Genomic DNA, 15,866 nt, shown 5'->3' with positions numbered 1-15,866 from the left:
AGGGATTCTCCACTTAGGTTTACGGTTTTGTTGTCTGGCTATAGTTCCTTTAATATACTAATGAGGGATTTTTGATCTATTCAGTCATATGCTTTTTGAAAGTCATGATTTTTTACTTGCAACTTTTAATAGACCCTGAGGTTTGAGGTTTAGTATTTGTTCTGAGTAGGACCCTTCTTTTCTGAAACCTGCTTGATATTCTCCAAGTTGATGGGCTAGTTACAGTTCTGCTGTGCTTAGTAAGACTTTAGAGGATATCTTGTACATTATGTCTAGATGTGAAATGCCTCCATAGTTGTTGGGGACCCTTTTCTATGGAGTAGATGAATGTTTTCATTCCATAATTTTTTTGTTTGTATCATAAGACTCATTCTTTTATTTCTTTATCTATTTGAATCTAAGCTCACACACATTTTCAAATGCGCAGTTGGTTCAAAGTGACTTTTGAGGTGCTTCTTATCTAATGCTGTTATTATTTAATCTCAAATGACTGTATTAATTTTATTTTACAATTTTTGTTACCATTCCAGTTGCAATTAATGCTGACTCACAATGCATTCCCAAAAGTTTTGGATATGACAGCATTGTATGTGTCTGCAATTCCACATACTGTGATGAATTTGAAACAGTAACACACTTTCCATCTGGACAGTATTTACTGTACACTTCAACGAAAGATGGGCTTCGCTTCAAGAAGAGCATTGGTTCATTTTCTGCAAGAAAGAATGCCTCCTGTAAGTACATACAAGTAGAAAATTCTTTATTAGTTCTATATGATCTAGCATCATGTGTCACAAGGTACTGTATCCATAAGCAATGTTTCTCTCAGACTGAATGTTTTTAATATGCTGTTTTATTCCTAGTTTACCCAGGTGATTACTGCTAGACCTAAGCTATAATAAGGAATCTGAACCATGCTATAGGCATGAAGATTATTAAGATCATGCAGACTTAACTAAAGATTCAGTGTTTGTTGAAACTTTAATATTGATTTTCTGCCTGACAGTGGGCCTGGTGACTGAGGTCACAGAGTTATTGACTTGAAGATTTGGAATATTTCTCACAGTAAAATTCCTTGTGATTTCATGGGGATTCAAGATGGAAAGAGCAACTTTTCTTCTAAGTTAGCAGCTTTCTTGCTAATTTACTTCATTAAATTTTGGTGGCTTTAGCATGAATAGCACTAAACAGTATAGTTAATTGCTAATTCAGTGTAAGGATTGCATTTCTATGATATCCTTCTCTTTCATTTGTATACCTTGATTAATTCAACATTGCTGAAGGTTCTTCTTCTTGTTAGTGTCTATGGAATATGATGAGTAAATGTATGAATGAAAGGCAGTAGTGTACAGCCATCCCAAAACATCTTGTTACTTAGATGTAAAAATGACATATAATCAGTATGAACAAATGTTGGATATATAATGTGATGGAAAGTAGAACCCATATCACAAAATAATTTTACTGTACCGAAATAAATACAACAAAGACCCTAGAGATTCAGGAGAGAAAGATCCTGAGAAAAATTCTGGAACCGGTCAAAACAGATGGTGAGTACAGAAGACAATCAAACCAAAAGCTATACAATCATACCGAGAAAATCACAGATGTAGCCGGGAATGGATGTCTCACTTTCTATGGACATATCACAAGGATGGGCTAAACAAGACTAACCAACCGACTTCTCAACCACTGGAAGAGCAGGAAGACTGTGACACCATGGTGGACAGAAGTCGAAAGTGACATTAGAAACTGAGTGCTTCTCAGAAGGATAGTAAAAGAAAAGAGGTTTCAGGACAGATCACTCTGTAGAAAGACTGCCACCCCGTGGACAAAGCAGAGAAAAGAGAAACATAGCCAGAGAATGCGGGATTACTGGGTAAACATCAAGCCCCTTTCCAATCTGAAAAGTTGAATATCGTGGTCCTTAGCTGGCCCATTCTAAAGTAGAAGAAGAAGAAACATCCACTCATAATGATGTGAGAAAAGATGAAGAAAGAGCAATGAGAAGAAATGCATAGAACAATTCACTCTTTTTAAATTCCTTCTGCAATTAGCATCTTGTCTTCCCTGAAAAATATAGGGGTAGAATTAAGCAGAAACAGGGACAAGGGATACATAATAACAGGATTTAAAGTATATTGTGCCAAGAAGAGAAACCTCTACATATTTCAGTGGAAATTTTTAACCAAGGAGTAATCCTTTATTACCACAAGCATTGTAAAATCATCTGTTGTGTTACTCAAAAAGGTATACATATGAGCTACAGACAAAAAATGTATGACCATCTCAGAATAAAGCCAAACTATTAACAAACATTTAAAAACAGCAAGGCAAATGAAACTGATTTCTCACACAACACCTGGGGGTAAAAATAACACACTGGAATCATTGGCCAACAATTGCTGTGAATTCTTTGTCAAAGTCACAGTAAACATTGCACTTACTAATCAACAACCAAATACAGATGCATTAGATTTATTTAGTTAGACACTATGTGTACCATCAACAAACTGTTTCAAAAATACAACTTGTTTAAGAAATTGAAAAATTCATTGTCATTAAAATTTAATGCCACCCATAACTCTAATTTCTTCCTTATGAGATATTCTTATTGCTTTCTTTTGAACAATAAATACGTTTTCCTAAGGGGGAACTATCTTTAAATATTAGTCCATATGGCATCAGAGGATGAAAAACGTAAACTGTGTTAATTGAATGAAAGTGGCCAAACCTAAATTTTTAGCATTTCTGGTTTATAGCCTTGTACCAAGTGACAATGGATAATAAGCATTTCAGGCAAGAACAGAATTGAAGCTTTTGAAAAATGAATCTACAAAAGAATTTTGAAAGTTAAATGGCTACCTTCGTTAACTTTCAAAGAGGTAAGGAATCGAATTGGAAATAAAAGAAATTTATGGGACAACTTTATTAAAAGAGGGATCAGTTGATACAACATATTCTGAGGCTATGAGGAAACATAAAAGTGGTTATGGAAGAAAGTCTGGGGTGTAAAAACTATAGTGGGAGACCAAAACTTCACAACAGTAAGCAGGTTCATATAGATGTAGGGTTATACAGAGATGAAGAGGTTTACACTGGATAGACTAGCATGGAAAACTGCATCGAAACAAATATTTTGACTGGATACCACAAGAACAATAGCAATAACAACTTGGTTGCAAATTCACACAAAGATTTTCGAAAATCTAAAGGAATGTTATCCTTCCAAATTATCTGGTTATCTCTATTGAAGGACTGAAGATTGATGTTAATTGAATGCCAGTTAACAATGTATATAATGAACAGGCCTTTATTCTTGCAGCATGTAGTTAAATGTTGTTCTTTTATAAAAATTTCTTGTGGGAATTATAAATAAGCAATGGGAAATAAATAACAGTGATTAAATACAGCTAAGGTAATATCAGCTTCCCAAAGTAAGTGGACATCCTACTGACTTTTCTATGTTGAATTTAATTTTGTTTACAAATTTTTAACATTAATTATGTGTCAGTGGAGTTTCTAACACCTTTTCCACTATGCAAATATATACTGTGACCCATTTCACATCCTTAAAATTTCACCCTCTTAGTGGGGTCTACAAAACATGATGAATGAATTAATCATTAACAAGGCAAAAAATGCAAGAATTTGTAGAAAAGAGCTAAGGAGACCAAGAAGCTCATCTTATTAGCTAATAATAATGAGAGGAAAATTTCAGAACCAGAACACTGGAAGAGAGCACTTTATATGATATGAGGTAGGTGACAAGTAGTTTTAAATCAAGCGAGGCACTTAGATATGTTGCCTGTATTTTATGCTCCTTGGGAAACTGCACTATTAAGGGTGCATCAGGTACTTGGCTGAGAATAATCATATAATAGCTGACATCATATTACATCTACATCTATACTCTGCAAACCACCAGGAGGTGTATGGCAGTGGGTACATTCCATTGTACCTGTTACTAGGGTTTCTTCCCATTATGTTCACATACGGAGCATGGGAAGAATGATCGTTTGAATGCCTCTGTGCATGCAGTAATTATTCTAATCTCATCCTCATGATCCTACAGTGAATAATACATTGGGGGTTGTAGTATGTTCATGGAATTATCATTTAAAACTGGTTCTTGAAACTTTATTAACAGAATTCTCAGAATAGTTTACATCTATCTTCGAGAGTCTTCCAGTTCAGTTCCTTCAGTATCTCTGTGACTCTCTCCCACAGATCAAACAAACTTGTGACCATTCATGCTGACCTTCTCTGCATACATTTCATATCCTCTGTTACTCCTATCTGGTACAGGTCCACGCACCTGAGCAATATTTTAGGAGCAGTTGAACGAGTGATTTGTAAGCAACCTCTTTTGTAGACTGATTGCACTTCCCTAATATTCTACCAATGAAATGAAGTCTACCACATGCTTTACCTACGACTGAGCCTATGTGACTATTCCATTTCACATCCCTAAAAAGTGTTACACCTAGGTATTTGTATGAGTTGGCTGATTCCAGCAGTCGTTCATTGATATTATAGTCATAAGATACTATGTTTTTTTTTTTTCATTTTGTGAAGAGCACAGTTTTATGTTTGTGAACATTTAAAGCAAGTTGCCAGTCTTTGCACCACTTTGAAATCTTACCAAGAACTGGCAGAATATTTGTACAGCTTCTTTCAGATAGTACTTCATCATAGATAACTACATAATCTGCAAAAAGTTTGAGGTTAGTATTAATATTGTCTGCAAGGTCATTTGTATACAACATGAACAGCAAGGTTCCCAACACACTTCCCAGGGGCACACCAAAAATTACTTCTACATCTCACAATGACTCTCCATCCAAGATAACAAGCTGCATACTCCCTAGCAAAAAGTTCTCAATCCAGTCAAAAATTTCATTCAGAAATCAAGAAATATAATATCTACCTGATTGCCTTGTTCAAAAGCTTTCAGAATGTCATGTGAGAAAAGGGCAAGTTGGGTTCCACATGACTGATGTTTCCAAAACCCATGCTGGTTGGCATTGAAGAGGTCATTCTGTTCAACATATCTCATTATGTTTGATATCAAGGATATTGGATGGTAGTTTTGTGGGTCACTTATACTATCCCCTATGTAGATGGGTGTGATCTGTGCCTTTTTCCAAGAACTGGGCACAGTTTTTGTTCAAGGAATCTACAATAGGTTATAGTTAGAAGAGGGGCTAACTCCATTGCAGACTCTGTATAGAATCTGACAGGGATTTCACTGGGCCAAGGAGCTTTGTTCAATTTTAAAGATCTCAGCTATTTCTCAACACAACTGACACTAAGACTTATTTCATTCATCTTTTCACTGTTACAAGAATTAAATTGGGGCAATTCTCCTGGGTTTTCCTTTTTAAAGGAACATTTGAAAATACAGGGTGTTTCAAAAAGAACATACCAATTTTAAGGCATTGTAGCATTTATTAAGTTCAACTTACAATTGTAAATAATATACCAAATGAAAGAGCAACTCAGTTTTGTTCGTATACCTGTGTGCAATGGGAAGAGTATGGAATGACAAAGAGTGACTGAATATCGTGTTGAACGAGTGCGAGTCTTTCACACTTAGACCCAAGAAATATCAATGCAGAAAGTTTATGGACCTTTCTTTTCCAGTGAATCAACTGTAACTGATGTTTCTTATCTTGATGTGCTACAGCTAGGACCCGTGCCTCAATGAGAAGAAGCTGAACAACACATCTTTATTTGGGAGGAAGATGATGTTCCACCTCACTGGCATAACTCAGTATGGGACTGGCTAAATGACATTGTATCCAACTGGTGCATTGGGCGCAAGGGGCCGGTTGACACAGCATTTTATGCACAACATCCATGTTCACACACGAACTAACATGATCATGTATATGTCCCTCCAATACCAGCTGATCTATCCGACTGTAGAAACAGCATTATTTGCAACAGTTACTTGTGACACATTGATCAAGGTTTCAGAACAACTCCCCTATCGACTCAATGTGTGAACGGTGTCCACAGTGAATAATTGTAAGAGAAACTGTTTGTGTTTCTCTTTCATTTGGTGTATTATTTGTAATTGTGTGGTGAATGTAATATGTGCTACAAAGTCTTAAAACCCGTATATTCATTTTGAAACACCCTGTAGAATTAAGCATTTCAGCTTTTGCTTTGCTACCCTCAGTTTCAGTTCCTGTTTCATTCGCTAGGGCTGGACGCTAACTTTGGAGCTACTAACAACCTTTCCATATGACCAGAATTTTTTTGGGGTTTGTGAAATATCATTTGACAATATTCTGCTATGGGAGTCATTGAAGGCAACATACATTGCTGTCTTCACAGCAAAACACATTTTATTTAGTATCTATCAACCTATAGCTCTCCACTTTGTTTTACACATTTTATGCAGTAATGTCCTTTCTTTAGAAGTTTCTTTACAGTGACCGTATACCATGGAGGGTCCCTCCCATTATAAACTGTTCTACTGGATACACATCTATCCAGTAAATGCTCAACTATTCTTTTAAACTTGAGCCATAGTTCCTCTTCATGCTAGTGTCCTGTGCTGAAAGATTTCTGCATTGAGATATAACACTACCGATTTTTTATCTAGTTTATTGGAATATGTATCTTTCTGTTTGTTTTAGCTGTCTTTTGCAATTTGGGAACCATTGTTGCCACAACCATGTCATGGTCATTGGTACCAGTTTAAATGTGGCCATCCTCAAAGAGGTCAGGTCTGTTTGCTATGATGAGATCCAATATATTCTCATCACGAGTTGGGTTCCTAACTGTTCGTTCTAGGTAGTTTTCAGAGAAGGCACTTAGTAATGTTTATCACAATATCTTATCATGCACGCCACTAACAAAGCTGTAATTTTCCCAATTAATTGTTGGGTGATCAAAGTCTCCACTGATGATTACTCTATGACTGAGAAATTCAAATGCAATCCAAAGTGTCGGTTACATCAGCAGATGGGTCTGGTGGTCAATAGAAGGATCCAGTTATTTTTTATGCCCCCCCCCCCCCTGATACTTAGTCTTGCCCAAACAATCTCGCATGCAGCTTCAGTTTCTATCTCAGTGGATTTAAATTTCTTTTCTACTGTGACAAATTCACCACCTCCATTTTCCATTTGCCTATTCTTTTGATATATACTCCAATCTTTCCCAAAAATCTCTGCTACCAGTTTCAGGTTTCAACCAGCTTTCTGTACCTAGTGTTATGTGAGCTTCAGTACTTTTTAGGAATTCTTGTTGTGAAAAAAAACACTATGTATACACAACATGTCATCAGCTACCTGAGTAGTAGCCTCTTCCATGTAGTGCACACCTGACCCATTTAGGGGAACTCTACATTTCTCAACACTATGGTGCAAGTCCAGGAAGTTGCAGCCTAGCTTGTCACAGAACCTTTGAAGTCTCTACTTCAGCCCTTCCACTCAATTCAGAACCAAAGGGCGATGACCAGTTCTGGGAACAATGCTATAAACTGTGAGCTTCATTGAAGCTTCATGCACAAGACTGGTCTTCTCAACCTCCTCAGCCAGTTGCTGGAATGACCCGAATGTGACCCTGGAGGCCAGACAAAGGCATCATTTGTTCCACTGTGCATCATCAATCTGCAGTTGGTTTGACCCTGTTCCCTCTATGGCTGCTGGAATAGCCTCTTCGACATGAATGAGGCCTCCAGGCACACACACTGAGTGCACCTGTCCCTTGCTGCCATTTCCCTAAAGGGTACTATCATTCACCATATGTTTGATCTGCCAATGATTAATAAAACTCTACCCTTTTGTGTTTGCCTCCTCTTGACACTGGACAAAACAGGTTTCCCCAAAAATACAGGTGAAGTGAGTACCACTGGTTCAGTTTCAGTTTCAGTAAAAGATAGCAACTCAAACTTGCTGGTTAGGGGAATCAGTACAACACCCTGAGTCCTCCCTGGTCTCTGTCCATCCTGCACAGGATGCCTTGATCCACCACTGACATACCACTCGCAGTCAAGTGTACAAGTAGTAACAAATCCTGTACTTTCTGCAGAGGAGACAGAATCTAGAGGAGAGAACAGTACTTGAGGTTCCTCTGGTATTGGTATCACAGGTACACAACTCTCAGAAGCTCTTCTGACATACCCACAGCAGCTGCCAATCATTAGACAGTAGTCAGGGCAATTTCCAGCTGCTCATGAACATCAACCAACTTGTCCTGTATTTGAAAATAGCATGAACAGTGGGGCTGCATTTTTGTCTTTCCATTTACATCATATTATCAATAATTGATTATTTTTCATTGTTATATTTGCAACCTTAGTCTCTTTTTTCACTGGCATAATGGTTTCTGGCATACATATAGTGTAAACTGTGAGAATGTTGAATCTAGTGAATAGCCTTTTGCAAGATGTTAGTTGTTTTATTTTGGCTATGATTCTCAAGGCCCTCTCCTGCACTATGAGAACTTTTTCATATTAGTGTCATGAGTCCTACCCCACAGTACTATTCCATGAGGCAAGAGTGGGTATACTAAGCTGAAATATACAGTCCTTAGGGTTTCACTGTATGGTGATAATATTCTTGATTCATAAAAGAACGTAAAATGTTCTTGTGCAGCATAGGAGCAGACGATATGCTGCTAACAAAAGTGTCAATATAATTGGAAATTTTGGCCATCAAAGAACGGCCATGGTAGCCCAGAATTGGTTATGGCATTGAAATAAAGCATTTTAAAAGCATTTGTGGCTGATTACATTATTCACCAACAATCAATAATAGCTACTGAGATCATAAGATGCAACATGGATAAAATAATGAAAGTAAATGATTTATCTGGGCACAGCAGTCATATGTTGGCATTGAAACATGTCAAATAGCTGAGTTCACACTATGAAATAAAAAAAGTATAATTTAAGCGTAACCAATGAACTGATCACAGTATTAGAGAGAACATGTGGGAAACAATGCTAGGAAAAAATTAACAAAACCAGTAGTATTCAATTTAACGCTTTTTAAACATAGTCCTTCAGCTCTTTGCGCTCACCTTACTCATGAAACGAAAGTAAAATTACACAGGAACAGTGGCAACGGATGAATAACATGTGAGATGAAAGACTCTTGCACCGGGATGAGGAACATCTGTTATACAGAGAACAAAACCCAAAAATTATAGGTTCATTTGTATAATCTTAGTCTTTGATAAAAAGCAAAATAACAGACAATATAAAACTAACAATTTGAGGCCTTCAACAACAAATAAATAAAAAGTAATGAGGAAAAGAAATTTCCACTTTACTAGCTGCACAGTTGCAGTGTACCAAGAGATTTCTTGAGCTCATTATTTCAGATGCCATCTCAACAATGACTCTTCCAACAGCCTGAAAAGTTGATTGATTCTGATAATATGAGGTGTTTCAGAACTCAAAAGAACTTTCTGTACACAAACATTGGCCATAAAAACATACATCAATGTGAAATACTGTATTTGTCCTTCTTTTTACCTGCATTTGATACTAAACAAACTGAGTAGACTGACAAGTTTCAGGTTACTTGTATTTTAGCTACCTGAGGCATCTAATAATATTACCTCTTTATCTCCATGAAAAATTAATGTGATTGTCCAGGTAATCACTCTCACATTTTATTTTACTTGCAGCCCTGACACTGCAAATTGACAGAGGGACTACATATCAATCAATCATGGGCTTCGGAACTGCATTTACTGACTCTGCTGCAATTAATGTGTTTTCCCTTTCATCAGATGCTCAACAAAACCTCATGAGGTAACAATGACTAATTGCTTTATTATTTAAATTCAGTTATTTGTCACTTATATCCATTTTCTGTAGACTGTATTTCTTATAAAGGTAACAATGTTGATAATGTTGATGATTTCACTTTAATATTGGGTGCTGTCTGTCTAGTCCTTCTCATCTTCAATACTTTCTCTGTGTTCTTTTAGAGTAAAAGTTTCTGACAGAACAAATACTGAATGACAATGTGCACAATAACAGCAATTAGTCAAAAACCTGTGGAAGTCGAGACCACAAAGGGTGACAATCAAAGAACAACTGGACTTTCTTATGAAAAACTTAGAAACTTTTTAAATAATAAATATCAAATCACTATAGGAAACTTAAAAATCTAAAGGTATTTCTACAAAAATGTGTTATGCATAACAAAGTGTTATACAAAAGTCACAGAAACTGGACTGATGTTCCCAGATAGATGTAAACTACTGTAACATCACTGCAATGACAAAATCACGATAGAGAGTGTGGCTACATGCACAAAGGAGGAATCAAGTTTTGGGTCAAAGACTTAACCCAGCACTCACCTGAATAGCTCTTTGAATGCTTTTGTGTACTATTTACTTGGTAACATACAAGGTAGCATTTCTTACAGTATACATTTTTAACTTCACCAGGTAGTTTCAGAGAGTGCCATTGACAATTACTACAAAAACTGAGGAGTTACTGGGTATGGTGATTTCAACATTCATTTCAACTTGGGCAATACTGATGAAGGCATTTATAGTTACTGATATCCAGAATTAGTTTTCACCACTCAATTACATTCTCAACAGAAGTAGAACATTGTCTGTAGTGACTGATAATTTATTCTAAAGCCAATTGTCTTTCATGAAACTGATGTGAGCTCTGTAATAAATGATATGCATCAAAATTATGATCCAATTTCAGCAATGAGATGTCCCCATTAAATTAGTTCAGACTTTGAAGAAATAAGTGATGCTGAACATTTTACATTCTTAACAAATCCTATATTACAAGTGCACTTGTACCCATAGTAATTCTACAAGAGCAAATAAAAATCAAATAAATCAAAATCAGATACACACAGTCATTTCTGAAACATCTTTGGTACACCAAATATTATAGTGAAAAATGCTCAAAGGACAAGTAAATATGTAAATATAAGTAAATAAAAGAAAAACTAATATACAACTTCACACAACCTTGCAATTGGGAATTATGTGTCATCAGCTTTCCACATCTTGACAGCCCTCTCCTAGTGGTTAAAATTTCTTCTGCCATCTGGATTTGGACCATTTATTTTCAGGCCAATAGTTTAACTGACCTTATGACTTCAATCAAGTATTTATTTGCATCTGTAGCCATGCTATGATTACTATACAGAATACACTGTGGCTGTGACAACAAACCAGCTGTTTAGTCTTATGAATATTCACTTTCAAACTGCTGCTGATGGTAAACACATCCACATAGTTAATGAATGTGTTTCACAAAACAATAATAAAAATTCAGCAGTTGCTGGGAACTCTCACTCCAACTCATCATTTGTTCTCATGATAATCATGACATATACCTTCAATAGTTCTTTTCCGAAGTTGCCATCTTCCCCTGCCTTGATCTCATCCTTCATCTCTTGTCATTTTATATGCCATCACTCCTGTGTCCTCAAATAGTGTTTTCTTTACTCCCAAAATTCTACTCTCTCGGTCATTCTCTCTTTCAAGCTACATTTTTATTTTATGCTTATTAGCAAATCAATCCTCATTTTTATTTAAAGCCATCTGCCTCTCTCCAGATTTTAACTTTCCTCTCCTTGCTTCACACATTTTGCTAGAATACTTTCAGTATACATAAAAATAAAATATGTAATTCCCTTGTTCAAATTTTGAAATTACCCTCGACGAATTATTCATTGGAAAAATAACAGATTTCCAAAAGAAGAGTGAAGAGCTATCTTTCCAGTGAACTATGTTAAAATGCCTTTTATTTTATTGTAATTTTTATTTTTATTGTAAATGTTTAACCTCATGTAGTTTGGTGTTAAAAACTCTAAAACTCTATGCCCAGACACCAGAGGAGGTGAAGTTAAAAATTTGTAATAAAATGAAAGACAGTAATGTTTTAACATGGAAAGACTTCTCTTCATTCTTCTAGTGGAAAAGTGCTGTTATTGTACTGATGAATTCATTGAGAACAGTTTTGCATTTTGAACAAGAGAATCATGTGTTTTATTTTTTGTGCACTGGAAACTGTGATAAGTATTTATGTACCTATTTCTCAGAAAAAATGGTAGAATAATGCAAACTTTCATATTTCTTCTACAAAGTTTCTTATTGTAAAACCTGACCTGTCACCTGAACATCAAATCAATTGATTTGAAAACTGTATGCAATGAGATGAATGAATCACATTTCACACTCACATTTCCTCATCTCACACAATCATCTCCCCAGGCCATATCTCATTAACATAGAGTCAAGAGTTAAAGTTAGAGAGAGAGAGAGAGAGAAAGAGAGAGAGCGAGAGAGAGAGACAGACAGAAAGAGGGGTTGGGTTGTTTTGGGGAAGGAGACCAGACAGCGAGGTCATTGGTATCATCGGATTAGGGAAGGATGGGGAAGGAAGTCGGCCGTGCCCTTTGAAAGGAACCATCCCGGCATTTGCCTCGAGCGATTTAGGGAAATCACGGAAAACCTAAATCAGGATGGCCGGATGCAGGATTGAACCGTCGTCCTCCCAAATGCGAGTCCAGTGTTTAACCACTGCGCCACCTCGCTCGGTGTACAGAAAGAGGTAGGGAGGTATTGTTTGTGATGAGTAAACAGTCACAGCAGTTACCTTCTTACTATAATTTATTCTACTCTCTAAATAATACAATTATTTGTAAGAATCTCTGTAATCACCACCGTCTGGTGTAGATGGTTTAATTAATGTAATTTTGTGTTTAGTCATCATAAATTTACTTTCTTATAAGCAACTGTACCTGGAGGATACCAGGATTCTCTATGGATTAACAATATTTTGCTAGAACAAAAATTCAGAAATCAAATGAAGGACCACAGAATTATCTAGGGTTTGATATTGATAGTGACCTTAAGTTAGAGCTAACAAAGCCTCAGTTGAAATTCAAATGTTCAAGAGAAAGCAGCTGACAGCTGAAAAATTCCAAACCAGACAAGCAAATGGTACCAGAAATTGAATCTATTTAGAAAGAACTTGTGATAAAAAAAGATCAAATTTACTGATGTGGAAAACAAAATGGATTTAGGAGAGCTGTAGCAAATGGAGCAGAAAAAGTATTAGGATTAGAAAAGATTGAAAAGAGGCAGCCACAGATGAGATACTGGAATTAATAAAGAAATGACAAAGATGTAAATATTTTGACACTGAACAGCTACAATGTACATGCAAGAAGTTACAGTTACATGCCAGACCAGGACAGGACCAGTCCCGGATCTTGCCTTTCTTTATGCAGTGCACTACCAGTTGTGCTGTCCAATCATGTATCACAGACTGACTCCAGGCTTTAAATTGTCTCTAGGTCGTCTCCTGACATTCCCAACTCCACCCATGCCGTCTCACGACATTGTGAGATTAGCACACATGGGAGAAAGAATATAACCAACAGCTGGCTGTAACCACAAGCTTATAGATGTTACCAAATGGCACTTTTTTTATCTTTAGCAGAGTGTACACTGCAGTGCAAGAAATGGAAATTGTTCATTTCATCTCAAAACAATCTGCACAGTGTATAAGTGAAATACATCATATGGATAAAATATTGGCCAAGTGTGAGAAAAATTCACACACTGAGAGTTCTGTGTAAAATTAATTATGTATATATACTGCAGAAAAAAAAATTAGCACACCTGGAAAAGTGACATCAGTTTTGATATGATGACAGAATATGCCACCTGGGGGTTAGTAGATGTACTCATAATGGTTTGAGCATCATCTGCCAAAAGATAGCTTAGTGGCATAGTTACCAGAGCACCCACAGTGTCTACCCTTTAATAGGGAATGCTTGCAGCCAGAAGGCTCAGTATGGTGCAAATGTTTGAAGCAAGCATGCAAACATGCCAAGGAGATGCATTTGTGCTTCCTACAGCCAACTGAGTGAGTTTGAAAGGGTCAAATTGTGGGCTCCCAAGTGTTGGGATGGCCTTTCAAAGACCTGCGGTGCATGCTGGACATGCTGCATCAGTTGTGCAACAATACTGGTGTCAGTGGGCACATGAAGATTATCACACCCATAGGTGAGGTTGTGGATGTCCCCACAGCACAAATGCCCACCAGGATCATTGTATTGTAAGGGCATCAGTGGCAAATCATGCAGCTATCACAGAACAGATAAGAGGTCTTATGAGCCCAGAAGTGTCAACACAAACTGTTGCAAACTGATTATTAGCAGTGGGACTATGGTAATGAACACCTCTAGCCCATCTTCGACTTGTGCCACAACAACAACTTGCACAGCTCAACCGGTGCCACCAGAGTATCAGTTGGAAGAGGGAATTGCATGCTGTAGTCTTCAGCAATGGAAGCAGATTCTGCCTGCAAGCAAGTGATGGTCGTTTGTGCATATGACATAGATGTGGTGAGCACAATTTCATAGAGTACCTCTCTCCAAGGTATGCTGGCTCCACCCCAGCCCTTACGGTCTGGGATGCAGTAAGCTACAATACTTGTTCAACATTAGTGTTTCTGTAGAGGACATTAATAAGCACTCAATACATGCAGAATGTTGCCAGACCGGTACTGTTGCTGTTCTTGCAACATGAAGGTGTTGTGTTGTTCCAACAGAATAATTCCCACCAACACACTGCCCATGAAACTTCCCTGGCCAGCAAAGTCTCTGGACTTGTCTCCACTTGAGCACATGTGGAATATGGTGGGATGAGAAGTGATTTTTGCGACTTTTCACCCAACAACTCTTACAGAACTATGTGAACAAGTTGAGCAGGTGTATCATAATGCATCCCCAGAGAGTATTCACCATCTCTACGATCAACTTGATGCCAAAGTCAGCAGCTGCTTTGCCACTTGCATCTACACCACATACTAATATGGGTGTTTCAGCTTAGGTCTATACCTGATACCTCAGAACTGCTTGTGCTATTGATCTGTAAATGTAATCATTTCATGTACTCTGTATACACCTTTGCAACAATAAATCTTGAGTGAATTGGAAACCTACAGAAGAGTGTACTAAATTTTTTCTGGCTTTGTATATATAGCTACTTTATCCTGGGAATTGATAATCTCATCAACTTTTGCCTGTTTTTGATATAGATACTGGCAAGGTATTGGTATGGGAATTCAAAGACTGTATCAAAATCTCTATAGTGGTTCCTCAGACTAGCAGGGACATACAAAAAGAAAAAAGCATGGAACTTCAGTTTATATATGAAGATATAGAAGATTTAATAAAATATTTTTATTTACTTAGCAAAACATGACTACAACTTAATTTTGGATGGCGTTACACATCAACTGACCGAGCACCAAACCTTCATTTAGAGATATTAATGAAAACATGAAAGTATTAATATAAATTCAGTGTCCACACCAAATCTAGCTTTTTAAGCAGTTAAAATAATGAAACTGAGTTAAATTTACATACTCACATCTTAAATACACATAAAATATATAAAAACTCCGAACTTTTATTTTTGCATGCAATATTCATCTATTATGCTTTTAATAAGTGATAAATGAAATGTATGTTCCAATGGGAAAAAATATTTTTAAGTAATGTAATTACACTACTGGCCATTACAATTGCTACACCAAGAAGAAATGTAGATGATAAACGGGTATTCATTGGACAAATATATTATACTAGAACTGACACGTGATTGCATTTTCACGCAATTTGAGTGCATAGATCCTGAGAAATCAGTACCCAGAACAACCACCTCTGGCCGTAATAATGGCCTTGATAAGCCTGGGCATTGAGTCAAATAGAGCTTGGATGGCATGTACAGGTACAGCTGCCCATGCAGCTTCAACACGATACCACAGTTCATCAAGAGTAGTGACTGGCATATTGTGATGAGCCAGTTGCTCGGCCACCATTGACCAGACGTTTTCAGTT

The 15,866-nt window shown here is 36.9% G+C and overlaps 1 protein-coding gene across 1 annotated transcript in view; it reads left to right on the top strand.

Moving 5' to 3' along the window:
- The first annotated feature begins 567 nt into the window (after positions 1-567).
- Positions 568-15,866, top strand: part of LOC126191350 (lysosomal acid glucosylceramidase-like) — a 163,151-nt gene continuing 147,852 nt past the window's right edge. Inside the window, exons 1-2 of the mRNA XM_049932189.1 lie at positions 568-734; positions 9,652-9,778. Coding sequence (XP_049788146.1) covers positions 9,696-9,778 — 83 coding nt within the window. The 5' untranslated portion in view covers positions 568-734; positions 9,652-9,695. The remainder of the gene's footprint in view (positions 735-9,651; positions 9,779-15,866) is intronic.

The sequence above is a fragment of the Schistocerca cancellata genome, chromosome 6 (assembly GCF_023864275.1).
Source record: "Schistocerca cancellata isolate TAMUIC-IGC-003103 chromosome 6, iqSchCanc2.1, whole genome shotgun sequence".
In the NCBI taxonomy this organism is placed as follows: domain Eukaryota; kingdom Metazoa; phylum Arthropoda; class Insecta; order Orthoptera; family Acrididae; genus Schistocerca; species Schistocerca cancellata.
The sequence above is the reverse complement of the archived record's forward strand: the minus strand, read 5'-3'. Positions and strand labels throughout refer to the sequence as shown.